At 41.5% G+C, this 26,866-nt stretch overlaps 1 protein-coding gene across 1 annotated transcript; it reads left to right on the top strand.

The window, feature by feature from the left end:
- The first annotated feature begins 1,306 nt into the window (after nucleotides 1-1,306).
- On the top strand, nucleotides 1,307-25,861 carry ANXA13 (annexin A13). The gene is made up of 11 exons (XM_027684398.1): nucleotides 1,307-1,417; nucleotides 14,843-14,921; nucleotides 17,163-17,257; nucleotides 18,844-19,014; nucleotides 19,585-19,618; nucleotides 19,704-19,783; nucleotides 21,007-21,075; nucleotides 21,293-21,394; nucleotides 23,336-23,411; nucleotides 24,251-24,363; nucleotides 25,538-25,861. Exons 1-11 carry the CDS (start codon nucleotides 1,403-1,405, stop codon nucleotides 25,655-25,657), a joined length of 954 nt encoding a protein of 317 aa, XP_027540199.1. The 5' UTR covers nucleotides 1,307-1,402; the 3' UTR covers nucleotides 25,658-25,861.
- Nucleotides 25,862-26,866: the final 1,005 nt, after the last annotated feature.

Here is a 26,866-nt window from a genome sequence, read left to right as displayed (position 1 = left end):
CATTCTCAAAAGGACAAGGGGAAAAAATTAGGCGAAAAAGCTTGTGGGTTGAGATAAAGACAGGGACAATATTCACCAATTACTGTCATGGGCAAAACAGGCTTGACTTAGGGAAATTAGTTTATTTTATTGCCAATTAAAAATAGAGTAGAAAAGTGAGAAGCAAAGACAAAAGTAAAAAGACCTCTTTGCCCCCACCTTTCTTCCTAGGCTCAACTTCGCTCCTTCATTCCCATCTTGTCCACCTCTTTTCCCCAAGCGGTGCAGGGCAATGGGGAATGGTGGTTTCAGTTAATCCATAATACTTTGTCTCTGCTGCTTCTTCCTCCTCATGCTCTTTCTATGCTCTAGTGTGGGTTCTCCACAGGGTCTCAGATCCTACCAGAAAACCTACCCCTGTGTGGGCTCCACTCCACAGGCTATCATTCCTGCCAGGAGCCTGCTCCAGCAAGGGCTTTCCACAGCCTGCAGCTTCCCCCAGGGCACATCCACCTGCTCCCATGTGAGGTTCCCCATGAGCTGCAGGTGGATCTCTGCTCCACCGTGGAGCTCCATGGGCTTCGGTGGCACAGCTGCTTCACCATGGGCTGCACCACCAGCTGCAGGGGAATCTCAGCTCTGGCACCTGGAACACCTCCTCCCCTCCTTCCTCACCGACCTGGGTGTCTGCAGGGCTGTTTCCTTCAGGCTTTTCTCATTCCTCTCTCACAGCTGCTGCAGAGTATTTTTACCCTTTGTTAAATACATTACCACACCACCAGCATCATTTACAAGGCTTGACTTTGTCCTTGGGTGGGTCCATTTTGGGGTCACTGGCTTTGGCTCTGTCCAATGTGGGGGCAACCCCTGGTCTCTTGTCACAGGGATGCCCCTGAAACCCCCCATTACCAAAACCTGGCCACATAAACCAAATAAAAACAGTGAGATTCTGTTCCAAATATTTTGTAGGAGCTGAGGTCCTCAATGACATATTAAATATTGCTAAATCCCATAAGATCCAATATAATCTCTTCAAAGGAGGTATCCTTCTTTCTAAAATGTTTGAAAGGTTAGTGTTGGGTGGTACAATAGTTTTATGTTTTAAATAATTGTAATAACAAATCGGTAAATTAGTATGTACGATATTGAGGCTTACATTGTGAAATCCTGATTTTCCTTAGAGAAACCAGTCAGCTCCATGACGCAACAGGATATGATATTCAATAGTGGGGATAATAAAGCCACCATATAATAGTGAATACACCCCAACTTGCAATGACTAGAATTTAAATAGTCATGAGTTATTGATTAACCCAGGGTTGGGTAGGATTTAGCTGCTCTAGTAAAAGTTGACTTTCCATCTGCATGCTTGTTTTACTGAAGAGCAGAAGAGTTGCCTCTTCCATATTCAGGCTAAGCAAAAATGGGCAGTTCACATGTAAGTAGTTATTTAATTTGGATTGTCAAGAATGCAACAATTTCCTGGGTTTATTTTTGTCAATTTTCACTTTAAATGGCATTAACAGAGCTGCAAGTGAAGATTTAACCTCAAAATCAACTTTAAGTTTGTGTGGTAAACTTGTGTGTAGCTGGTAACGTTGCTTCATTGCAGTACATGAATAATGAAATTATTATAACACGCAGGTCCTAAGTGTTTTAATACTCCTTTTGGCTTAGTTAAACAGGGCAGCACGCTCATTTTGATAAAAAGAAGTGATGTGTCGGATGTCATGGGAAAACAAATTTTAGTTAGTTTAGAAAATTTGTGTTGAAACATTTTGAATGCTAAAATAATTCCTTAAAGAAATATGAAAACATTCCTGTCCCAAAGGCCAATACTTTGAAAATCTGGCTGTTTATCACAGAACAGTAGGGACAGGAGTAATCTCAAAGTGTGGTGCTCGCAGAAGGGCCTGATTAAAATCCAGGTGTAAGGATTTACTGCATTAAATTACTGTATGAATTTTGACTGAGACAATATTGGCTAACATTTGTGTGTATGAATAATGACATTTAACCTCAAAAAACATGATCATCAAAAGCTTGTGTGTGATAGCAGTGAATGATTGGTCCCTCTGAAAGTTAAGTAGCTTGTGCTGAATAAGCTGGGGGGGGTTTAGCTTCAGTTTTAAAACCAATGGATAAAAGCAATATTTAGTCAGCAATGCATTTTCTCCTTGAATGCTGAAAACCTGTCATTTTACAGTTGATATTAATAGAAGACAGCCTATTTGCTGATACAGGCTAATGTGACATTAGTTTCTCTAAGATTTATAATACTTTGTCATGTGACTATTTTTTAATTCAAAGTCAGCAAGGCCTTGAAAGATGCCAAGGATCTGGTGCTGGTGGACCAGTTCTGCAGGACATTTTCTTTGGCAGACTGAGCAAGAGAACCCATACCATTTGCACAAAGCTCCAGTTACTAATCCAAGGAGTTTTTGTCTCCCTGTGAACGGGTGGATGGTCTCATCTTGACACCATCTTTTTGCTAGCTGGCTGTTTGGATAAGGGGAGAGAAGGGAGCAGTTTAGCAACCTAACTGTGCATAGGAAACAAGGTGAAGCCCCAGGTGTCCACATAATCACACTTCACAGAGTTGTTGGCAGGTGTCTCCTGAGGGTCCTGGCCCTGGAGAGCCTTTCAATGGACTGAACGTACACTGAATGCAGTGTTGAGCAAGCATACTCAATTCAGGTTTAAACTAGCCAGCCAGGGTCTATCTGTGGCAGGAGTGATCACAGCACTGCATCTCAGGCGGGTTTAGCAGGTGTATGAGCTCCGTGCTGGACTAGGTAGCCTTGGATGTAGTTGCAATACACCAGAGTTGCACTGTAGGCTACAGTGGGAAGATGTGTGAGCCCATGATGAAAGAGAATCCCATGACTCATCTGGGAATTGCACCATTCTGTTGTTACTAGGATGTTACAGGTAATCTTGGAGAACTACCTGCATCTGTGTCAGAGAACCACTTCTGGAACAGCTTGAAAGTAAAATAAAAGAGTTTTCAGCTGCAGTTTGTTCTTTCTCCTAATCTCATGTTTTGCAGCCGTAGGCTCATGAGTGTCTTATGTATTGTGTTTTCTAAACCTCCAGAGCAAGTCTTACAAACTCGCAGAGGATATACGAAAGCCAGCCATAGGGACCACCAGTTTGTCAGCAGATGAGCCAGTAAGCACTTTTTTTATGAAGGATGAAAGGGGCACCTGTTGCTGTTGGATTATGGTGGCTTTGGGAGGCGCTGCAATGCACAGGGGCAGCTCCTCTTTTGTGGTCAATACTGGCACTACTGGCTGGGTAAAAATGGGTTGTTTCATTCTGTTGAATAACACATCTCTCCAAAATTTCATCTGCTTTGAAATTTCAGAAGTGAAATTTTTTTCAATAGCTTCTGCTGGAAGAAATATAAAATTGATCATCTATATCAAATGAGGTATTTTACTTGCTTAAATGGATTTAGGTTTTAAAACTTCTTTTTTTTTGTAATGTCAGTATTAAATGAAGTTTTCATTGAAAGCTAAGCATTCTTCAGTGAAAAGTTCCACTATGTGGATGTTAAAATGGAACTTTTCAGCTATGTAATTTTAAAATGGAGCTTTCATCACAATTATCATCCTGAACATGTTAATTTGAACAAAAAATCAAATTTTACTGAAAAAAATGCTTTCAGTAAAAATTTTCCAGCCAACACCAACTCTTAGAAGCTGAGTTCCCAATTAAGAACTGCACCTAATGCAACATTATAGCTTGAAATCTGCATGGTTCCAAATCCTTTTTGCTCTCCGAACTCAGTCTGGTTCTTTTTTCTACAATCAAGCAGTGTTTTTGATGGCACATCCCTAGAGATTTAAGTTGTCTAATTATTTTATTTATTTTAAGTCTTGCATTAAGCTTATCTGTACTTCTGCTGTCCTTAATATTAAAAGTCAATCCACCTGAAAATCTGGGTGGCTGCTCTGCTCTAAGGAGAATGCTTTGGGGACATTTGGGAATAGCAGCAATTGTTTTTATTACATGATTTGAAAGTTTGGTGGATTTTTACTTATGTGAAATTGTGCAATTTTTTTTAACCTTCTGTCTCTCAAAAATACATGAAGACTCTTTATGCATTATTCTGTGGTTTTAGTTAATCTGGGGAGGGTGAGTTCTTTGGTTTTAATTTAAACCATTTTTAGGGATTCTCTGACATACCCTTGAGTTTCATCTTCTCACTAAAGCAGCCTAAACCTTCTGCCAGGAAGGGCTCTGTAATATATGAAGGGGATGGCAGGTTGTTGTGGTTTGAGAACTTTAAGGTAAAAAAGTAAGAGAGAACATATTTGTCCGAGGAGTCCACTTGGGCATAAGGTCATAAACATCACAGGGACTTCTCTGTTGCCTATGGACATAACTGCCCTTGTAGAAATGTTTCCTTAGTACAAGTATTACCACAGCGTGATTTTATTATCTCATCACGAAGCTCAACAATTGCTCTTTGTTGCTTCCCCTAGCAGACCAGTGTTCAGTGACAATCGATTCTTGTTCGGTCCCTGGCTATAAGCCCACAGTCAGGACAAGACAGAAATAACTTCTTGTTCGGCCACTCAGCACTGGGGAAGAGCTGTGGGAGATTCTTTTCATTTCCATGGTCCCTTTTTACCCAGGATATTTGCTGTTCCTTTTAGGTCTGAGGCTGTCCTGTGAATGCTGCTGTAGGAGGTGTTAACAGGCATCTACACGTGAAAAAATTATGATGCATTTGTGGCAAAAAAAAAAAAAAAAACATCTGAAATATCAAAGAGTCATTACATTTGTGTTTTACGTGATGTAAATAGGTCAAGGAATTATGTTTTACAAAAATATAAAAAATTCCAAAGTATCTGGACTCTAATGCTCTTCTCTGTATACAACAGTTTTAGTATACTCTACCAAGTTCTGTTGTTACTGTTAAGGAAATTTTCGTCATTAGACTCTCATCTCCACTGGATGGGTTTATTGGCACAAATCAGTTATGATATCTGGTAGCTCAAGCTTAGATGCCTCAAAAGAGGGACTCTGAACAAAGAAACCCGTTGGGCAATTAAACCCTCACAATCTAAACTCCCCACTCCTCATGCAATAGTCCAGACCAATGGTAATATTATGGTCTGGCATCTTGTCCCTCTTTATTGGTTCACTGTTTTGTTACCAAGTGGTTGCCACATGGTCATCTTCATATTGGTTTTGGTCAGTTCTGTAGTCCATGTTGTAATATGGTTGGTACAGCTCATATACCACAATCTGTGGCTGTCCACTCTAGCTATTAATTTTTCGGTAATATTTAAGCTGCTAGGTTTGTCTATTCTAACTATTATTAATGTCCAGGTTGTTCAAGTTTCACTACAATCCGTCTTTACTATTATGAATGATCAGATTATTACCTCCAGGTTCCACTATAATCCATCTTTGACTTAAACAACATAGCCATACGGTTTAGATAAGGTTCAACTTGCAGCCCAAGAGTTCTAGCTACTTATGTCAAACAAGAACTCAACTATTTTCAAAATAATATAAAATTTTCAACAGTTGCTATCCAGAAAAATTACTCTGCCTTTATGTTAACTATGACTACTGGCTGAAGCAATGGATCGATTACTGCTGCTTTAGGTGACTCAGCTGACCTGAGAGTATCTTGAAACTTCCTCCACCTCCTTCCTGTGATGTAGAAAAGTGTTAGACACAGAAACCTCCAAGTTTCATGGGCACAGTTGGTTTTTTGGACACTACACATGCATATCTGTATAGTAACAGCCCTTCATGTGTCTATGAATGTATAGATAGTGTTTAGGTAATGCATATTGCAGAGGAATATTTTAGAAACAATAAAGGACCAAGGGGAGAAGCATGTCATCTTGGGGCTTCCCTGATGGGGTGCAACATCCTTCAAGTTATTCTCCTTGTAAATAATTGAGCTTTAAAATACATGAAAGACTCATCATGATGTTCCCAAAGGTTGTGTCCAAGTATTTCAGCCCTCTCTAGGTATACTTAAGTCATGTTAACTTTCACGCTGGCCTACACAAGAATTTACTTCAGTTCCATCAAGGTTAACCTACCAGAACTCATCACAAGTCTTAGTTAAAGTAATGAGTGTAAAATTTTTAGTAAGACATAAGAACACTTGAGCCAGGGATTTGGTATCTCAGCTGAAAAAGAGCCAAAATATGCCGGTTTCCAAGTGTTTCCCAACCGGGTATTATGGTCAATAAAATAATAGTAGACAAGTCTGCCCCAGCATAACAGAGACTTGAAATACTAGATTTGTCCAAGGTGAATAAAGAATGACATTCGTTTGCTTTTCTTATGGCTTCCGTTTGCAAGGTAAGTTTTAAAAGGAAGTGATGTGAGGCATGACTCATGACTCTCCACGGGCATGGTGTCTTTGAATATTTCTAGCATCCTTTCCTGCCTTGGCTTCAGCTGCTCCACCAGGTGAGTCAGGTCCTTGTCAGCCCCATGTCCCCTCTGCCAGCCCCATGCAGGTGCTGGGTGTGCTCGCACATCTCAAAGGTATCTGTATTTAAGTATCTGGCTTGAACCCTCTAGAAATAAAGGCTGCAGTTTTGAAACATTGGCATTCTCACTGCATGGTGCGCTGGTAGCTAACTCTGATTTTAAAAGTACTCCGTATTAAGGTGTTCTACCAGCTACAGAAATGTTTGGAAGCATTACAACTGGACAGTATAAAATTCAGCCACTAGAGAACCACCCCAAACTTATTTTTTTCTCTTAATTGTGGACTTCTCTGTCATGGTGATGAGCATGAATAAATTGGATAAAAAATTAGTCATCAAGTATTATGAGATGATATATTAACAACTACTAGAAACAGGAGGGACATTGTAGGAGAAAGATGGGTTTAATTTTGCAGTTTAACTGTTAGAGCAATTACCTTCACTGTTGCCACTTGTTTGTAATAGGAAAAAGTAAATGTGATTAATTCTATTAGGATCTTATTGTCACTGTAGGTTTAGTCTCAGATATAGAAAACAGGGTTTGCACCTCTTGGTTTGGAAGGAGTCACAGAGTCATTGCAAAGGCTGTTGAGTAATGAAGTTTAATCCATAAAACTTACATATATTGTATCATCCAGTATAGATTCATATAGAAATTGTTTTGATCTTTATAGCAAATAGACTGTCAGGAACAAGCCAGGATGTTGCTGTCATACAGCTGTTAGACATAAAACAGCTGCAAGGGTTTGGGAGAGTGACAGCCTGGCTGGCAGATGGTAGATGGCATTTGGAGAGGCTGATACCATTCTCTGAGCAGTCAAGGAGGCAGATGGCAATTTTCCAGTTGCATATTGTGGTTGACAAAAATGTGTTGAGAAAAATGCTCAAACGAACAAAAATGACAGGACAAAAATGACAGGTATGTTTTACAAACTAGGAGAAGAAGGAACCTTGTGGTCAAAAAGACACATGTTGTGTCAAGGTAGCACTTGCTAATTGATACGTCAAAAAGGTGTTTGCCAACCCCGCCTCTTTATTACCACAGCACAAGCCCCAGTGCTTTCTGATACTGCCCTGCTGCAACGTGCTGCAGCTGTTTGCTTCTGTTTGGTTTTAAATGTTAGTGCCCATCTACTTTCACTTGTGTACTAAAAGCCTTCACATTTCAAATAAATTCCTACCTGAATAATTGAGCCCAATTATTTGAATTTTACTGAAGAGAGAGCTTACAGATGAACCCCTTACTCTGATGCAAGGATGATAGGAGATGGTGAGTGCACCATACACTAATGATGAGATATCCTCACCCTGAATGGCCTTTCCCAGTTAGATGAGACCTGACCCTGCCTACCAGCAATTAATTTTGTTTCTTTTGTTTCTCCACTATATTAAAGAGCTCTAATATTTGGAAGTTTTTCTTATGGGAGCACCCTCACACTGAAATGAAATGAGTTTTATCTGCTTTTCTGCCCTTCTGATTGGTGGTCTGGAGCTTTCTGAGCAGGCCAACCTTTTATCCCCCAGGAAAGTTTGCAGCCCCACACCAAGCTGGCTAACATGGGCCAGAACAGGGCTGTGTGTCCCAGGGCCTTGCTGCCACAGATCACGAGGCACCAAGGCCCTCATCCATCCCATGGCAAAGCTGGAGGCTCCTGGTGGAGGAGCAATCTTTTGCCTGCTGACTCAGAGAACTCTCCCATCCACAGCTCTGAGACGTGTGATATGTGTCTCCAGGCTCTTTGCCGTGGGTGAGGCAGATGTTGCTTGTCAGGCAGGCTGGATGCTACCACTGAACTGGCTTGTCCTCCTCTCTCTTGGTGTTGATTCCAGTCTCGACTGCATTGTTAACTGACACAAGCAGGAAGATATATTTTCTATTGGAATGCAAAGGTTTAAATAAGGTGACATTATTATTTTTATGTAAGAATAATATACCTTATCTAGTGGTAGAAGGCTGTGACTGTTATAGAATCATAGAATAGTTTGAGTTGGTTGTGCTCATACCTTCTGCTGTGATCCAGAAAAATTGACCCAGGTCAGAGGGGCCCAAGGTACCACTGTGATAGGGTAAAAAAAATCTTTATGACTGGCAACATCTGTCTTAGTAACTCAGACTATTGATGAAGTACAAACATAGCATTAGGTTTTCAGTCCATCTATAGCAGTAGATCAGAATTAAAATATAGCAGCCTACTCCCATGTTTGTTCTTGTGTTTTATTCTTAACAGACAGAAGTGCTTGAAATGAATGATGAGGTTTGGGCTGTCATTAAGACTATAGCTTTTGGTGGGAGTTCAGAGTTTGTTCTGCTAACAGGATGTTATCCTGACAATGTGTGATGTACTAGAAGGTTTTAATCATAAGATCTAAGACAACATGTCCTTTTTTCCCCCATCTATTACTGTTAGTCTAGTTAATCTTGGATTCCAGTTGCATTACAGCTCATTAAAGACTTCTGCCAGGATAAATAATTAATCTTGGATATGTGTGTGTTGATAAAAAATTAATCATGTAGGTGCTGATTTGCCAGAATCTGTCTTCTGTGATCCTAGTGTATTAGGTACAGTTTAACTAACGAGGTGCACACCCCAGTACTGTTGTTTCTTATGCTACCAAGGTAACTATATGGTTTGGGATATTTCCTGGTAGACAGAGAAAACAAATTTTTCCTCTCCACACAAAAGAGAAAGACAGAAAATCAGAGAACTGGAAGGCACCTTGAGGTGTCAGCTCACTTATCCGTTGCCTACAGCAAGATCAGCTCTGCCTAAACCGATCCTGACAGCTCTACCTGTGCTAAGCTGGAAGAGAACTGGTTCATTAGCGTGAGACTGGGCTCCTTGAAGGTCTTTGAACTCGTGGCTCAATGACTGTGCATAGTGAGAACTGAGAAATCTCAACAGGCTCCATAGCTTCCTATCTGTGATGGGTTTTCAATTGTTCTGACTTGTCTATTTGGTTTTCTGATGTTCCTGTCCTTACCTTTGGGACATTATGGATTGTTTGGGGGTTGCTTCCTAAAGAAACAGAATGCAAGAGGATGTAGGGGAATGCAGTATGTATGTATCTATCACCCTAGCTAAAAACATTTGAATTTGGATAATTTTAGATTAATTTACCAGCAGGTTCTTAATCTCAAAATTAATAGTGCCTGTTACATTTCTTGAAAATCTTGAGAAGAGAGAGACTATATTAGAAATTCCCTGAACAAAAGACCGAGGCATGAGCTCAACCCTTATAAGACACCAAAGAATCCACACAGTGATGGGCCATTATGCCTATGTCCATCACAGGAATTGCTTCAGCTGCAGTAGGCAATAAAGGCACCAAAATGAGCCAGTCAGGAGATGTAAATCTGTAGGAAACCAGGCAGAGGGGCTGCTGCTGCTCACCTGGTAGAGAGGAAAGTTCAGATTGTTGCACATGGAACTAGTTTGTGTCATTCTTTTTAAAACTTCATTTTTCTCCAATGCATTTTTGTGAACATAATTAAATATATGTGAAGCATAAGAAAATGTCTGGAAAAACTCTGGTGTGATTGTGTAGCCCACCTCCAGTATCCACTGGTGATGCTCTTAGGTATGTGAGACATCCACACCGTGTTCACGGGTGCAGGCCCACAGGAGACCACTCATGTCTGACAGGCAGCAGGCAGCTTACCCTGGGACAGCACCCCAGGCAGCACCAGGGACCTATGTTTAGACAACTGAATACTGCCCAGAATTTTATTCCAGACCCCACTCAAGTGCATAGTTAATGCTGTAAAGAGCATGGCTGGGTCAGACTGCCCTTTCTGTGAAATTTAATTTTTATTTCTGTTAAAAAAAAAAAGAAAGAAAACAGCAGCCAAAGAGAAGCTTGAAGTTAGACATCCACTAAATAAAGCACATAAAATGGACCTGGCAAAAAAAAAGAGCAGGGGTAGGCACTCAACATGCCTGGATAAATCCAGCCCTTTTTAGAGCTTTGCCCAAAGCTACTTAAGCTGCATCTTGACTGTTCAGGCCACATTCCTGCTGACTCTTCCTAGTGATTTTCTTGTAAGGGTCTGCATCTGCATTTATCCATGTACATCATCAGCACTGATCTGTGTTAGAGCTGCAGCAGGTGACCAGCATCCCGAGCAGCTGCTCTTTCTGTTGTTCTGAGAGTACTCCTCCATAAACCTCTGTTCCTGAGTGTGCTTTTGGCACCTGCATGAGATGATGGAACTGGAAAAATAGCTTTGATTTTTCAAGCTGCATTATCAGCTGTTTTCAGGGAGGGCACATTGTCTCTCTTTTGCAGTATGGGAAGCTACCTGGCATGTTCATGATAGCATTTCTTCTGTTCTTGTCTACTGACAGATGAGCACTTTGTATCTACTGCAAGGTTTTTGTCTTTTGCTCGAGGAAGATATCAGATTTTGTTTTCAGAAATGTCTGCAATGTATTGCAGTATCCCACCAATTTGAAATACTGATGTCTTGAATCCATCAGAGTTCGGTCCCGCCCTCCACTCCTCTGTCTTTCTTGGGTTTGCTGACCTTTTTGTTAAACAGTTTCTTTGTGCTCCGTAAGGACTCCACATGCTAAAACATCAAAGAAAAATCTCCAAATGCTTCTCTAAGCATTGCAGACCATCTTCAACTATAAACTCATCTTACAGCTCCTTAAAGTAAAATGTAATTTACAGTATGAAAAACTACTTGGTGTGCTTTACAAGTTAGAAGTGTTAGTTTTAGGTCAGCTATAATCTGTCCAGTTTAGTAGAAATAAATATGTGGCAATTCTAGCCAAAGTTTCAAGGGAAAAGGATTATTGTCTAAAATACGCTTGAGTGAAGCAAAAACTATTCAGGTTAAGTTAAAACAAGCCTTGACACAGGCCATAAATACAGCTATGCTGGAAGTGAAAAGATTTCTTACCACCAGAACTCTGGTTGCACTAATTAATATAGAACTATTGGAGAGAAATGAGAAGAAAATTAAATCAGTAAATGGAGCTGGACTGATTTTTGAAAGCAGGTTCTCTTACATCCTGTGTCCAGCTGCAAAGTCTTTCAGACCATCCACCTGATATTTCAGACTCCACATCATGCTATCACCAAAATTGCTAGAACAATTTTAAGTCAGTAACCACTCAAATCTAATCTAAGATCCTAACTCTAAAACAAGAACTATATTAAAGTGATTCTGCCCATGTTTTTAAAAGAAAAATGTCTACAAGTTACAAATGGTATTAAACATTGATTTATTTTTCCATGTATCCCTTACAGGAAAATCCGCCTGTCAAAATCCACAGGGTAAGAAGTAGTACAGTTTTGAAATAGCTCTCCCTCTCCTGCTTGGGAAAAATATGTCAGTGGGCAAGGTCAAGGCTGCGACTCAGCAAGTAGTGGATATTAGCCAGGGCTTTTCAGTGACCCAGGCATTGGCCCTGAAGTCACTTACCCAGAGTATCAGATTTCCTCTCTATACAGCTGATGCTAGTATTACACACAGTACTATAAGAATGGTAACCCCCAGGCACACCACTTAATGTCCTTCAGTGATTTATTTGAAGACAGAGGCTTTAGCAGAGCTTACTCAGTAAATTCCTCTGGTGCTTTAAAACAAACATATCCTGAACATCATTAAGAAACAGGCCTTCCTTCCCTTCTGCATGATTTTTCCCTTGAAATGTTTTTGTGTATATATCTTTATGAATCCTCATAAGCCTACAATGTTATTTCAGTCTCTGGTGTTACCATTTTCCTGCCTGCTTCACCTGTGCTACACACAAACACAACACCTACAGTGACAGGTTGTACCCAGGAGTTAGGGACTCATCAACCTGAGGATAACTGACCAGCCATCAGGGCATAAGAGATCAAACTACTCTCTCAGTGTCCTGCCATGACATTACCAGGACCAGGTGCATCTGTGGTAGGGTTGGAGCAGTGGGAGCTGCAGCGGCAACAGCATCGGTGTGTAAGGGCAATTCCCACAGCACAGCACTTGCTGAGGCGCAAGGCAAGGCAGTACAAACCAGGTCTTGCCTTTCAGTGTTTGTGTAGTTGTTTCTGTCCAGGTTGAATGACTGAAAAGTGGGAGTGAATGCCAGATGAAGTCCCTTTCTTCTCACTTCTCACCAGTGCATCTCCTGCCCCAGGTCAGGAGGCAGTGAATGTGAAGCAACAGTTCTTCCCTCATATTGATGGAGTGAATCTGAAAGTATATAAATTAGAATAGCACTTGGATAATTGCAAAGTAGTCAAATGTCTACATTTGATATGTTAGCACTTTTCTCTGTGTTTTGTGCCACAGAACTTTCCATTTTTTTCTGATTTTTCAGCTGCTCCCTTGGTCCTTACACTTACAAAGAAACTCTTTGCAAACAACTCTAGAATAACTTCAGTAGTGGCTGCCTAACAGACAGCAAGATCAACCATAAGCATACTGACACTACAAAGCCAAAATAATGATATCTCCCTGGAGCCTTGTCTGCTCCAGGCTGAACACCCCCAGCTCTCTCAGCCTGCTAGTACATATATTTTGTACATGATGCCACCAAAGGAGAAGCACCCTAACATCATAGAAAAGTATGAATGCAATTAATTTTGGATACTAATCAGTGCATCTGTTTTCTAACTTTGTGTTTTTCCCTTTCCATTTTGACATGTTTCCTGGGAAATTTGAAGACTGTTAAATAAAATCTCCCATTAGAAAATATTCATTACTTATAAGCACCTTTTTGCATGTTGTTTGAAAGGTGTAAAGAAGCTTGCGTATGAGCATACAGTAGGATACATCTTTAAAAACCACATTTGTCACAATGATGTGGGAATTAAAGTGTTAGCTTGTGCTGTAGAGATGAAGAGAAATTATTGCATTGTTATTGTACCTTACTAATTGCTATAGTTGTAAAAATAACTTTCAGTTTCGGTGAGATGGCTGCACTACAGCAGTAAGTTGTATCCCAGCTACTCACTGCATTGGAAAAGCCAGGTACCCAAATGGCCTTTAGTCTATCACAAAGGTAGATTGGTAAAGCAGTGTAGGGACTGGATTTGGGTTTTCTCCTTGAGAACTGGCCCTGAGGGAGGACCCCTTTTGCCATAGTTGTAGCTCTTTCATCAGAACTAGTAGATGACAGCATGACACTTTTTCAGAATGCCAATAAACAGACTTTCAGGCTGTATCTATACGTGTAAATAAAACACGTTTTCTGGCCAGATGGGTACATGACAGACCATGGCCCACAGCCACATGGCTAAATTCTCTTTATCCCACAAGCTGAATGATGTTGTGCCTAATGTCTTTCAGAAATTGTCTCTACCCTGTGCTATCCCCAAAGACAAGGAGGTTAATCAGCCATTTAACCTCTTCTGCTCCTCAATAGGCCTGTGGCATTTTCAGGAGGGCTTAAAAGCAGACTGCCATGCCCTGGGGTATCATAACCCTTAATTAACAGTGGTGGTGCCAGTGACTGGCAGCCCTGCCAAGCAAATAGCCTGATCCTCATGTTGCTATTTGAATAGAAATGCCAAAGCACTTCAGTTCCCACTTAGACCCCCTGGAGTCCATGGTCTATATAGCGTTTCACTTGATTTCAGAGCCTAGGACCTATTTTAGAGTTTAGGCATTTAAGAGATCTGATTAATAATATTACAGTGGTTGAAATTGTTGCTGACCTCGTGGTCTCAGAGAATTCTATCCTTGTCTGAGAAACAGCAGAATAGAGGATATAGGAGCATTTCAACCTTTGTGATTCATAGCTTGTCAGATTAGAAGCACACAGAGTTTTCTGTTTACACTGATATGTCAGGCTGTAAACTGCTGCTATGGCTGTGGACTTTGAGTTATTTTCCCAAATAGGTTTAGCTGAAGGTAGCCACATGTCCTAATTTTCCAAAATAATAAAAATACAAATAAATAAAAATAAAAAACAAACAAACAAACCCCCCAACAAAAAAAACCAGCTTTAGCATGTCATATATCTCCAATTATCTTGTTTGCATCAATGCATCAACAAAAGAAAGGTTTTCAGGACCACTTTTTGTTCAGGGCCTGGTTCTGTATGCACCTGCCAAGACTTTAGTATTTGCCTGTTGTTAAAGTGGTACAAGTAAATAATATTTGATCTGGCATGAAGATGCCTAATATGAAGTTATTACCCTTAATTATTTGAATAAGCCAGAACTGGCAGAACTAAGTTATATAGGTTCAGCACTGTGTGTCACGTGGTGACAGCTATTTGTGGATCCATTCAAGGAGCCCTAGTGACAGATACAGTATTTTGTCAAAGCCCAGTGTGAACTTCAAGGTTTAGATGGTGTGAACAAAGATCAAGCAAAAAACCAGGCCCAAACTGCTGTCATTCTAATGCAGAATTGTTTCCCATGTATCTGTTGTGCCTCTCTCTTTCTAGTCAACCCATAAACACCATCATCATGGTTTTGATGCAGACCGAGATGCCAAGAAAATACACAGTGCCTGCAAAGGAGCAGGTAAGAAAGTTCTTGGGTTTTGTACAAAGGGCAGTTAATATTATAAAGAGCATGTACATGAACTTAAGGCAAAACAACTGTTCCAATGAGTTTAAGGTAATCTTTATGCTTTCTGTCACTTACTGACTCAAAGAACATTCACACCCATGAAGATAAAAGGGAAGGGAAGCCAGCTTGTTCCTCAAAGACTGCTAAGATCTAGTATGTTAATTACTTGGCTCCAGAGAATTGGGGTAAACATACTGTTTGTATATATATCCCTGTGCTAGGAACATGAAGCTGCCAAGACTGATTTCACAATCATGAGGTTCTGCTAGTCAGGGCAAATTTAGGTCATGGTTATATGTCCTTTCCCAGGTTTTCAAGGAACCAGTAAAAAACATCACCACCTCTATCTTCATCACCATCTCCTGTTCATCAGAGCCCACTACAACTCTATCAACTGAAAGGAATATACAGTTCTTTCAACCTGCACCACTGATTTTTAACAAAAAATATTGGCTCCCACCATCTTCTAAGGTAGTTTGAAGTAAGCTGCCTGACTGTGCACTAATGTGAGTGAGGAATGCACAGCGTTTCATGGGATCCTCAGGTCCATAGAGATGACAATGTCCAGTAGAGGATAAACAGCCAGGCAGCACACGAGAGCAGTAAGTTATTAATTCATTCCAGGTCTTTGCAGAGTAAACATGTATTTAAGCAATTCTTCCTGGTATAGCACTGAGATTAAGAATCAGCAAGTTAAGTGCTGAATTTCAGGAGCTTTTCCTATCTTATCAATTGAGCCCCTTCAAGACGGTTCCCAAAGGACTCTCCTCCTACTGAGAGCTTAACACCACATTATCAGATAGGAGGATACTTCCTTCTAAAGTTGGACCATACCTTCTGCCTCAGTTCTAAGCAGGAAGAACTGGGCAATATGTCCAACTGGCAAAAGCTGTCCTGCATGTACCTGGTGGTGATATGAGACATGAAAATGCATCAGCTGTTGCTGAATGCCAGAATAATTTGTAATTTTATCCTTTGTACTGGTTGCTACTCAGGCACTCTTGTTGGTCCCTGCTCCCAAAACACTGAGGCACAGCACAAAGTGCAGTAGGTGGGTGCAACAGATGGAAGAGCACAAGGAGACCATGGGGCTCTCCTCTCTCACCAGCAGGATGTGCATCAGCAGACCTGGCATATGGCTTGATGCCTTTGATCTGCCATCTAAACCCTTTGCATGCCATAGGCATTTTGGCAGTGCTGGGTCATATGCCTCTCCTCATTCAAATTCTCCATTTCAATACTTGTCTTGAAGAAATAATGCCTGAGTCAAGCTGCTGGCCCTTAAATGGAAGTGCACCAGGACACCTGTGTTAATGCAATAGCTGCTCTATTGTGTCTTTTGGACATCCAGGTAACATGACTGTCTCTTTAGCCACAGAATGCCTTCCAGAAGCTCTGTTCAGTTCAAACATCTGTTTACATGGCTGAGGGCAAGGAAAGTACAAGAACAAGGTCATTGCCTTTAGTAAGCTTCTTCCACCAACTGCATAAGTTACAGCTCAAAGCTGACTGAGGGCTTTTCTCCTGGAGGGGTGCTGCATGTTCAGTTCCCCTGTGTGATGGGCACCACATCAGCTGCATCTCTCTGGGCATCCCGTGCTACCATTGCACTCTTTGTGCCAAGCAAAGCAGCTTCAGCAGACTCAGACCATCAAGGCTGGTTCTGGCTCCTCTTCCTGACTACATTTAACAAAAACTGATTTTATACAGACTGTACATCCAGACAGTGGGTTAATGAAGCTGAATCAAAGACATCCTCATCTACCCCAGCCTCTCACCTCACACCCCTCCTTCTGTTGTGCCAGCACAACAGTTCGCACACTTAATAAACTGGATCTGATGACTGATTCCTTGAGACTACTCAAACAAGTATTGTCACCAAAAACAGGTATGCCTATGGGCACTGGCATAACCCTGATTTTAGGAGCAGTGTCTGACCTTCTCAAACTGAAGACTCAATTTCCCTGATAAAATATGAACAGCATGAGATGGTGAATTTTTATTTTATGGTTTGAACATTGTAGCTGACTAAGTTAAATTTATCCTCAAAAGAATCTTAGATGCTACAAATCCTAAGGGTGGAGCCAGTGGGGATATATATACAGCAATTTTTTTTCTCTTTAGAGATCACATTTTCTTTCTTCTGCATTAGATTCCTGGTAGAATAATTCCTATGCACAACTTCTTTTTCAGGAACTGATGAAAAGAAAATTATTGAAGTTTTGTCAAGTCGGACATCGGAGCAGAGACAACAAATAAAACAGAAGTACAAGGCTCTGTATAGCAAGGTATTTTGAAATAAATGGCCTCTCTGCTTCAAACCTCATGCCTCTAGAAATACATTGTATAGGCCTCTGCTTTTGAAAATACCCAGGGCACAGCAGATTTAAGGAGAACACCAGTTAATTTCTTATTCAGCAATTTATTTTATCTCCTAAAATACTGATTATATTTCTAATTTTATGCCTCAGTCTTTTGAAATCAGCCTTAACCAGATTAGAGCATTTTAATCAAAGTTGGGAGAGCTATAAAATAATTCATAGCTGAAACAGAAAATATTCAGAAAAAAAAGTTAATGTAAAAGAGAAATTTTAAGTCAGAGTCCCACTGAGACCAGATGCAAATTCAAAGAAACTATTTGACCTTGTACAATTATATTTTATTCCAGTCTTAAAGTAAAACATGTTGCAAAACTAATAAGCCTCATTAGGCACTTGAATTCTGCAGGAGGAAGTATAGACTGCCTTAATGATTTTGCGTGCAAGAAAATTAAACCTTCCATAATATTATTTCAGTAAACAGCTGAATCCTGCAGAGCTCATTATTAAATTGATATTTTCCTAAGGTCTGCTTGCTCGTTAGTCATTAATCAATGTCAATAAGACAGTCAGCACTGAATCTGAAAGCCTTCTATATGTAAAATTTACAGCAAGCATGGTATAGATTTTCCTTCCATAACTACTATGGATTTAGTTCTATAATGAGGATTAATAAACTAAGCATCAGAAACGAGCAAATGGCATGAGACTTCCCAGTTACATCAACACGTATCAACCCTTCTCCCTTGCCTGGGCGTCCTGAATCTCTCAGGAAGGAGACACAAGTTGTGCCATTTCACTCTCCTGATGCTCCAGGAACTTGCAGGGTTCATGGTGCCTGCATTGATGGCAGCCTCTGACTTAAACACATGAGTGTTCACTTGGGGTTGTGTAAGAGGGAATTTAATAACTTCTCGTTCATTGTTCTGAACTTGTCAAGTGCTTCCCATACTACAGGAAATGTTAACTGCAGATACATCGTCAGCAGGCATCCTCAGCTTACACACTGGCTAGTTCTTTTCAAGGTCTCTAAATTTTGGATTAAGTAGATCACATCCGAGAAGGTTGATTTTATTTTTTTTTTTTGGTGGGAAAAAAGCGCTGATTGCTTGGCACCAAAGCACTTTGCAACAATTTGTTGCTTTTTCCGATAAGTTAGTTTTAACCAAAACTGAAAGAGAAGGTTCCTAAGTCTGATCCCTTCTGGAGCAGCTCTTTCCAAGCAGGAAGCTTCTGTGTTTCGTTTCGGTGTAAACTTCTGCTAAGCTTTTAAGAACAGTAGTTTGCATTTGTTTAAACAAATAAGAGTAAAAACTGGACTGATATTGGCTGGTATTTGAAGATGGGACAATCATTTCATTCAATCTGAAACCAAAACTTTCAGGGAACTTATTTTGCGGAAAAAAAAGTCTGTGTATTTTAAGGCCTTTTTTTAATGTTTTTGTCCCTTTGTAGTACAGAAGAAGCCTTTAAATCATTAAATTCCCCCAAACAAATAAAGAAACCTTCTAATCCCACCTCAGCTTTTGCACTAACCCTCCTGACTGCCCCTGCAGGAGATGGAAGAGGACCTGAAGGGAGACCTGAGTGGGAATTTTGAAAAGGCTGTGCTGGCTTTGCTGGACCTGCCCTGCGAGTACGAGGCCCGAGAGCTCCGGAAGGCGATGAAGGGCGCTGGGACGGACGAGTCGCTGTTGATTGAGATTCTCTGCACACGAAACAACAAGGTTGGGACACTGTGTGTCACCTTCCTTAGGTAGCAGGGCAAAGAGCTTGCCAAGAGCATCCACCTGGGAGGAGAAGGAGGGATCAGCCCAACTTCCATGGCTGAAATGCCTCTTGTCAGTGGCTGCAGTAATAAGATCGCCACACTAGAGCCGAAACTCCTGCAAGAGTTAAGAACAATATAATTTAAATTTCTTCCTTGGTCCTACTCCTATCTCCCATGGGTGGCATGGAGGCAACTCTGATGAGAGAAAAATCCCTGGATATGTGTTAAAGGCAGCTTTGGCACTGTTCTAGTGGTTCAGAGGTACAGGAATGAAATCCTACTGAAAAAGCCCTTTAGCTCTCACCTAGATGCAGGGGAAAGCAGAGGAACACCTGCATGAGTCAGGCATCCCTCAAAGTGCTGTCCTGAACCAGGGAATGGGAACCTATGGCTTCTCCCACCCCCATGGTTGTTACACCTCACACAATATGGGCATGGTACTGACTTGCTGGTGTTTTGTTTGCCTATTTATTAATTAATAAAATTTATTTATATTTCTTTTTCTTTTTTTTTTTAATTTGCCCAGGAGATTACAAACATAAAAGAGGCCTACAAACGGCGTAAGTAGTTTTATCTTTCAAGTATCTTCATTTAAAGTCTTTATCACTGGATGAGCCCTCACAAATTTATTTTTTTTCTTCCCAGTGTTTGATAGGGATCTAGAGTCTGATGTTAAAAGTGACACAAGTGGCTCCCTACGGAAGATATTAGTCATGGTGCTGGAGGTAAGGCTGGGGGCTTTCCTCTTATGCAGCTACCTGACAGAGATATTTCCTTTTTTGATCCTGTCTTCCCTAAGTAACCATAATAAGTATTAGCTGGTATTTATAATAGTGTAGTTATGATATGTAGTACAATAATGAGGCATTCTTCAGTATAAGAGCCTTTTATATCTACAGCTTTTTAATATATAGCCAGAAGTTATAAAACCAGAAGTAATTTTATAAATTTTGATACTTTGAAAATAACAGTATTGTTTTATTATTATTTATAGCACAGTAATGGCTAGAATACTCATTTGAGGTCATGGCCCCATTATGCTGACTTTTTCCCCAAACCAGCAAAATCTTATTTCCATCTCAGCTAAGTATTTTAGAATTCAGGTAGATATAGAACAATTAAGATAGAGATTGCTGTTACGTTAGTTTTCCATTCACCAAAAAAGCGTATTTTCCATTAGAACACACATTATTTTAAAGCCATTTCATTAAATGAAGTAAAAAAACAGTATCTTCATAAAGGCACACTATAACTAAGAAAAATAGGAGCACACCTAGAAAGACAATGTGGTAGCCAGTCAGATCTGACAGCCCTGGGAAATGAAAAGACTGGATAAATATAAGAAGCTTTAGAGACGTAACAGTCACATCACTAAATACGTGACAGTTAAGATTCTCATTCTGGAAAGTATTGATACAGCTCTTTTCAATCTCCTGGAGTATATTTTCAGGAGTGGCAAATACATGTTATTCATATTTTTTTTTCATAGATCAGTCCTTCATATTTTCTCCCAGGCTTTACAGTACTGGTGAACACTCAGGGTATATAGGTTAGTCAGGAAAACATTTTGCAGTTATTAGGGCATATCCAGCACTATGAAAAGTGTCTGCACTTCACTGCAAGTACTGGGAACCTTCCTGCTCCAGAGACATCAGCGTTTGCAATCTCATTAGGGCCCAAGCACACAGCAAATAAAACTAGGAGATGAACTCTATCACACAGGCAACAAAAAGTCAGCAAAACCGGGGGCTGTGGTGAACAAGAACGGATGGTTCAAAGCAGCAGCACCGAGTACCACCGTGCCCATCACCAGGCACTTGTCAGCAGATGGCAGCAAAACTATAACCAAAGTATTCGTGAGGCCCACAAGCCGACCATCTTCCCTTCCACCAAGAAATGTAACCAGCACTTGTTTCGTTTTTTTCTATGGTCATCTCTTTTTCTGTAGGCAACCCGAGATGAGACCGAACAGGTCAATGCAGAGCTCGCTGAGCAAGATGCCTCAGACCTGTATAAAGTAAGTGCACTTGGGGAAAAATCCCCATTTGCCCCATGCTGTGCAGCAAGGGCTGCCTCAGGATGACTAAACATGCCAAGCATGGGAGCAATGACAGTGTAAGGACATGAGAAAGGGGGGCTCAGGCTGGAGCTTGGTGGATCGAGGGCTCTGGCTGACTTCTTGTCTCTACTGTGAATAAACAAATGCTTCAAAAAAATAACATGTAATTTTGAAGGCAGGAGAAGGCCGTTGGGGGACAGAGGAGCTGGCTTTCAATGTGGTCCTAGCAAAGAGAAGCTATAGTCAGCTGAGAGCTACTTTTCAAGCCTATGAAAAGGTGAGTTATTATCTTCTGCAACGTGGGTTGCATAGGGCCTGACATGTAGGTGCAGACCCTAAAATGACATGTAATGATCTGAAGGGTCTTTTTCAACCTAAATAATTCTGTGTAGAGTGGACAATCCATTCTTTGCCATTTTATAACTTCTTGAATGCTTTAAGAATTTTGGAAAACATTTTTATACAATTGTATCCTGAGTTTACAGAAATAGTGGATAAAAGCTGAATCTTTTGCCACTGAAGAACCTATTCCCCTTCATAACCTACACAACATCCAGCCAAATAAACGTCACAATATTGTTTCCTTCCCACAGCTGCATGGCAGTGGGTATCCCCACTCCTACAGCAAAGGGACAGGTTCACAAACTGCTGCCCTGAAGTAAGATTTTGCTTTTCTGGTCTTTTCCTCTCCTTCTCCTAAGCAGAACCTCTCAAGGTCTCTCCTCCTGACCCCCCACTTCACACCTCATATTGGTTGGGCAGAAGCACAGCAGAAGCTTCCTCTCTGCCCGCACTGGGCAGGCAGCCTGTGCAGGTGCTTTGCTGTGCTTTCCTCTGTCTCCGAACATAAGGCAAAATAGGCAGCAGGATCCTGGCTCTTTGGTACTTCTCCTGATGTCACCCACCCATTTTACACATGCTTGGGCCTGGACCTCCACTGAGATATCTTGCCTGGAAATTACCTCAGAAAGAAAAAGCCGTGGGAGATCCAAGGTCCTTCTCCTGGCAGCGAGATGGAAGCTCAGCAGTGATGTTTATTCTTAGGAAAGAGTCCCCCTCCAGCCTCTGGCTCACAGTCCTGAACTTCCCTGGGATGACTCAGAGTTCATCAGAAAACTGTAACCCTGGGCACTGAAGATGAAAAAAGCTCCAGTCAAGGCCATATTTCAGTGTCAGCATAATAAGGAACCAATAGTTGGGAAAATGTTTGCAGCTTAATCCAAGTTTTGGTTTGTTGCTGGCAGGAGAACAAACCCAGTCACAAACTAATACTCTCTCCCTCAGAGTGGCCCAAACCCTGGGGATTCATTTAACTGCTCCAATAGCCAAGCTACCTTGGCTTTTTGATTCCTAAAGCCAAGCAGATTGGGTTGCCCAAACCAATTCACCACATCCTGCCTGGCTGTACTCGAAGTAGAAGTGGGCCAAGATTAGAGTCATGCAAACATCAGTCCTCCTCTGCAGTTGGAGAGATAAATAGGGCAAGATCTAAACCAGGTTGGTTGCTTGCAAAACTTAAACCTAAATCCTCAGAAGGTGTCCTTGCTGTCTTGTATGCATGGTGTCCCAGCTCTGACCTAAAAGTTCACTAGAGTCTTGAATATTGCAGGGCCATCCTGATAAGCAAAACAGAGCAAAGTAAAAGACTTTGAGGTTCCTGAAGTTCATATAAGTCAGGATAAACTCTGTTTTGAAGTGGTAGTCTGCTTTTCCCCTTTCCTGAAGAATAACACAAAAACTTGGGGACAACTGCAGTGCTTGTAAACTTTCCCTGGGAAGCCAAAGACAATAAGTAACAAAACTTCATAGAGCTGGTAAAGCTCCAAAAATTATCTTATTTGTGTGGGAGCCATCCAGAGCCTTTGACAGAGTGGCTACACAAAGCTCAAACAGTTTCTCCTGACCAGGGGTCACTCAAGAAGAAGCTGCAGTTTCTTTGTCCTAGAAGCTGCCAGACACATGCAACTGAAGTAGGTTATCCATCTCTTAACCACTGTGCCTTGCCTGGCTGTGTAGACCCTCCCTTGGTGCCAATGGCTCTGTGAGCACTTACACCAGAGAAGAACTTCATTTGCCCTTGAATTACTCCCCTGGAAAGACTATAACGGATCTGAATTGGCCTTTTTCCATTGGATCCCAAATCTGATGCTGGTTTTATGGCAGTGGGATGACATGTACAGACAGCAGCTCTTATGGCTTCTTTTTGTTGTCCTCGTAGGTGTGTGGGAAGGACATAGAAGAATCCATTAAAAGTGAAACGTCTGGAGACTTGGAGAAGGCTTATCTGACTCTTGGTAAAAAAAAAAAAACAAAACAGTTTCAAGACCTTTCTTTTCTAGTTCTTGCCATGACCTGACATTGCTTGTTGGGGGTCTGAGTACAGCTTGGCAACAGCCATTGAGATAGCCCTAAATTGAGCTGATATATCTGCCAGGAAAAAAAAGAAGCAGTTTTCAATAGTGATTTGGACTCCTTGGTTTCAGAAATAAACCAGCCAGACGGTTCTCTCCCCACACAGCTGAATTATTTGCCCTCTAACACAGAGCAGCCACCTCCAAGCTGCCCCTGAGACCAGGGCTGCTGCTAACTTCCAGCAGATTCCTGGGCATCATAGAAGAGTGCTAGCCAACGACAGAAGTGTGCAGGGTCCTCAACAGCAATTTAGCACTAGGGTTGACTGTGACTGATATTTAAGCCTATGCCCTGTCTCTGGTTGGCTTTCTGGTTTTGCTGTTATCCGTCTGGATCTAGGATCTCCCAGATCTTCCCCCTGTGATCTACAGAGTGAGCAGCTACCCCAAGAATGGATGGGCAAGAGGAACCTCAGAGAGGGAAATGCTCATTCTCATTCATGTCATTTTCACTGTGGAATGGCAGAGTACTCAGTGCTGATCTCCCTGTGTAACACATTTTCCCTGTGGAAAAATTGTATGTCCCCATTCCGACTCCAAGATTTCTCCTTGCATACTGATAGAGGACCAGTCTCAGAACTGAAGCCCTGCCAGCTCATATGTCTGAGCATAAACTCTAGAGAGTTTCCTTTATTTCTTCCTTATTTATTTACTGCTGCTTGAAGATGTATCACAAGCCATAAATATACAAATATAATGAGGCCTCTTACTGTTTTCTCTAGTCAGCTGTGCCAAAGACTGCCCAGGTTACTTTGCCACACTTCTGCACAAGTCGATGAAAGGAGCTGGGACTGATGAAGAGACCTTGATTCGCATCCTTGTGACCAGGTCTGAGGTAGGGTACCCTGCGTCCTGCAGTGCCTCACATCAGCTCTGGGAGAATACAAATGTAGAGGGTATGGAGTGAGTCCTGATGGATCATGTGCTCAGTAAACCCTTTTCAGCCCAATGACATCAGTGGTCACACTCTGCTTCTGTACCCAGGCGACTCTAGTTTTGATATTAAATCTATTTCTGTTTTCAAAAGAACTAAACCAGGAAGCACGCAGGCAATTTCAAGTGGAGTCAACTGTACCTGGTTAAAACTAATCCATAGGGAGGTCTGGCCCCAACACAATGTATAAAAGTAAATTCCTAGTTAAGTAATGATGAAGCAGCAGTTCCCAAACTGAGAATTGCTTATAAACATGTGCTGCCAATTTTCTCTGATTCCAGCTGGGAAAAACAGATGGGGAGGAGGGAAGAAAAATAAAAAGCCAAAGGAGGTAACTGTCATTTTAAAAAGCACAAAACTTCACAAGACATTTGAGATCTTAAGCACAATCTTTAAGTCTTCCTTGTAAACCCTGTAGGTTGTAATTCCAGATCTGTTTCAGTCAACATACAGGAGGAGCCTTTCACAGGGACAGGGAGAGCATATTTCCCAATGATCCACACTGTGAGAAATTAGGCTCCAGGGTATTCTCTCTGTTAAGACACATCCTAATCATTATAACATTTAAAACCCGCAGTGACAGAGACCAGATCTGTGCCCTAGGTGCCTTTTCACAGGAAATCTCAAGATAAGGAGTTTTCTTCTCCCCCTCCCAGTAATAACCAGAAAATTACTAAAACCCGCTTTTAGCCATACTCCCGAAGTCCCTCTTTCCCTGCTAGCCGCCATGGAATGGCCTCAGGAGTTCACAGAAACCCGTGTGTGTTTTCCCGGTACCAACACTGTGCTGGCACAGCACCTCTGGGCAGAGCTTCCCCAGCCGCCTGTCATGGCTTTCCACACAGGCCCCCTTCTCAGTTAGCATCCCCTCACCACACCATCTGACGTGAACTTACCTCAAATCTGAATGTTAAGCTGAAAGTCCTCCAAGATTTTTAGACCTTCTGCTTTCTCCTCTTCTCCTCCCACCAGCTGTGGTGGACCTTGGATCAGACCCCTGGGGTCCTAGTAGGAGCAGGGCATATTACTCAAAGCATGCATTTCTCTTCTGAAGAGGCTCTTCTTGTCTCCTCAGAGCGACCTGCCAGCAATAAAGGAGAAGTTCCAGCAAATGTACAAGAAGCCATTAGCTGAAGCTGTCCGATCTGATACCTCTGGGGACTTCAGAAAGCTGCTCCTGGCAATTTTGCACTAAAAAGCCACCAAGAATGAAGAGGCATGCTGAGCAGCCACCTCTTGATTAGTTTCCAAAATAGCATCCAAAAAATGTGGCATTAGCACAAAGAAAAAATCCAGTTTATTTTCTTTCCAAATGGGAAATGTGTTGCCAAGTAATGTTGGACGTGAGGTTTATGTTATGGCTATCTTGCCAAATGTCCTTAAGCAATAAAGACATGTTTAAAAAAATGGATCTAAATTGACCTCCTTGTGTTTGCATATGTGGAGGAATCTTCTGTCATTGTTTCTTCTGGGTAGATTTTCTGTCTTTCTCTCATTTTGAATATTATCCCTATTCTCTCCTCGATTCAATGGATGTCATGTCATGCTGTTACAGTCCTGCCAAGAGAAAATGGATAGTAATTTCTTCTCAGCTCATTATCACAGCTCTTTAAACAACCTGAGGGCTGTGAATTAAGGATTTAAGTCAGGCCCTGATTAAAATCCTGCTGTCAACAGGGAAGGCCAGAGTGATTTCCCTGGCTGTGAGTTGCCCTTTCAGCATAGTCACCTCCTGAGTTTTTCCATGAAGGAAATAAGGACTTGCAGTCCCCATCAGCACCACCTCCTGGGATATGGTGCAGGAGAACAGCAGGGAAACAGATAGGGCTTTCATGAGGTAGATCTGTCAGGCAGGGAAATGCTGTTCCCAAAACAACAGACATGGGCCTCGGGACAGCTGCATGGTCTTCATCCTGGGACATTTCCCAGATCTGACTGGATAAAACTCCAAGCAACCTAGTTTGATCTCATGGCTCACCCTGTTTTAAGCTTGAACTATAGACCACTGGAGGTCCCTTTCCTCCTGAATTACCCTAAAATCCTATAATCATATATAAGAGAAGATGTGGTTGAAAAATAATACGACAGGACCCGACAAATGAGAAGATGAGAGTGACAGTTTTGGTCAAGGAGATGGGCTTGTGAATTTTTTTGTGTATCTGTCTCTTTCCCCCTTTTGAGTGTACCACTCTGCAATGGGAAGGGTCTTTCACACCTAGATCCTCAGAGGCAGGATGTCTGATGGCATCAAATTCCCATTGAAAACAGTATTTCTGAAGCACTGGATCTGTTTCTCCCTGCTTGGATCAATGTCACAGCAGCAGTACATGGCTGTCTAGTTATAGGATGGGGCAATATAAATGGGAGATGGGAAAAGACAGGTGGATTTGAAGAACAAGGATTG

The sequence above is a fragment of the Neopelma chrysocephalum genome, unplaced genomic scaffold (genome assembly GCF_003984885.1).
Source record: "Neopelma chrysocephalum unplaced genomic scaffold, ASM398488v2 Primary Assembly neopelma1_66, whole genome shotgun sequence".
Lineage (NCBI taxonomy): Eukaryota > Metazoa > Chordata > Aves > Passeriformes > Pipridae > Neopelma > Neopelma chrysocephalum.
This window is presented reverse-complemented; position numbering and strand designations above follow the sequence as displayed.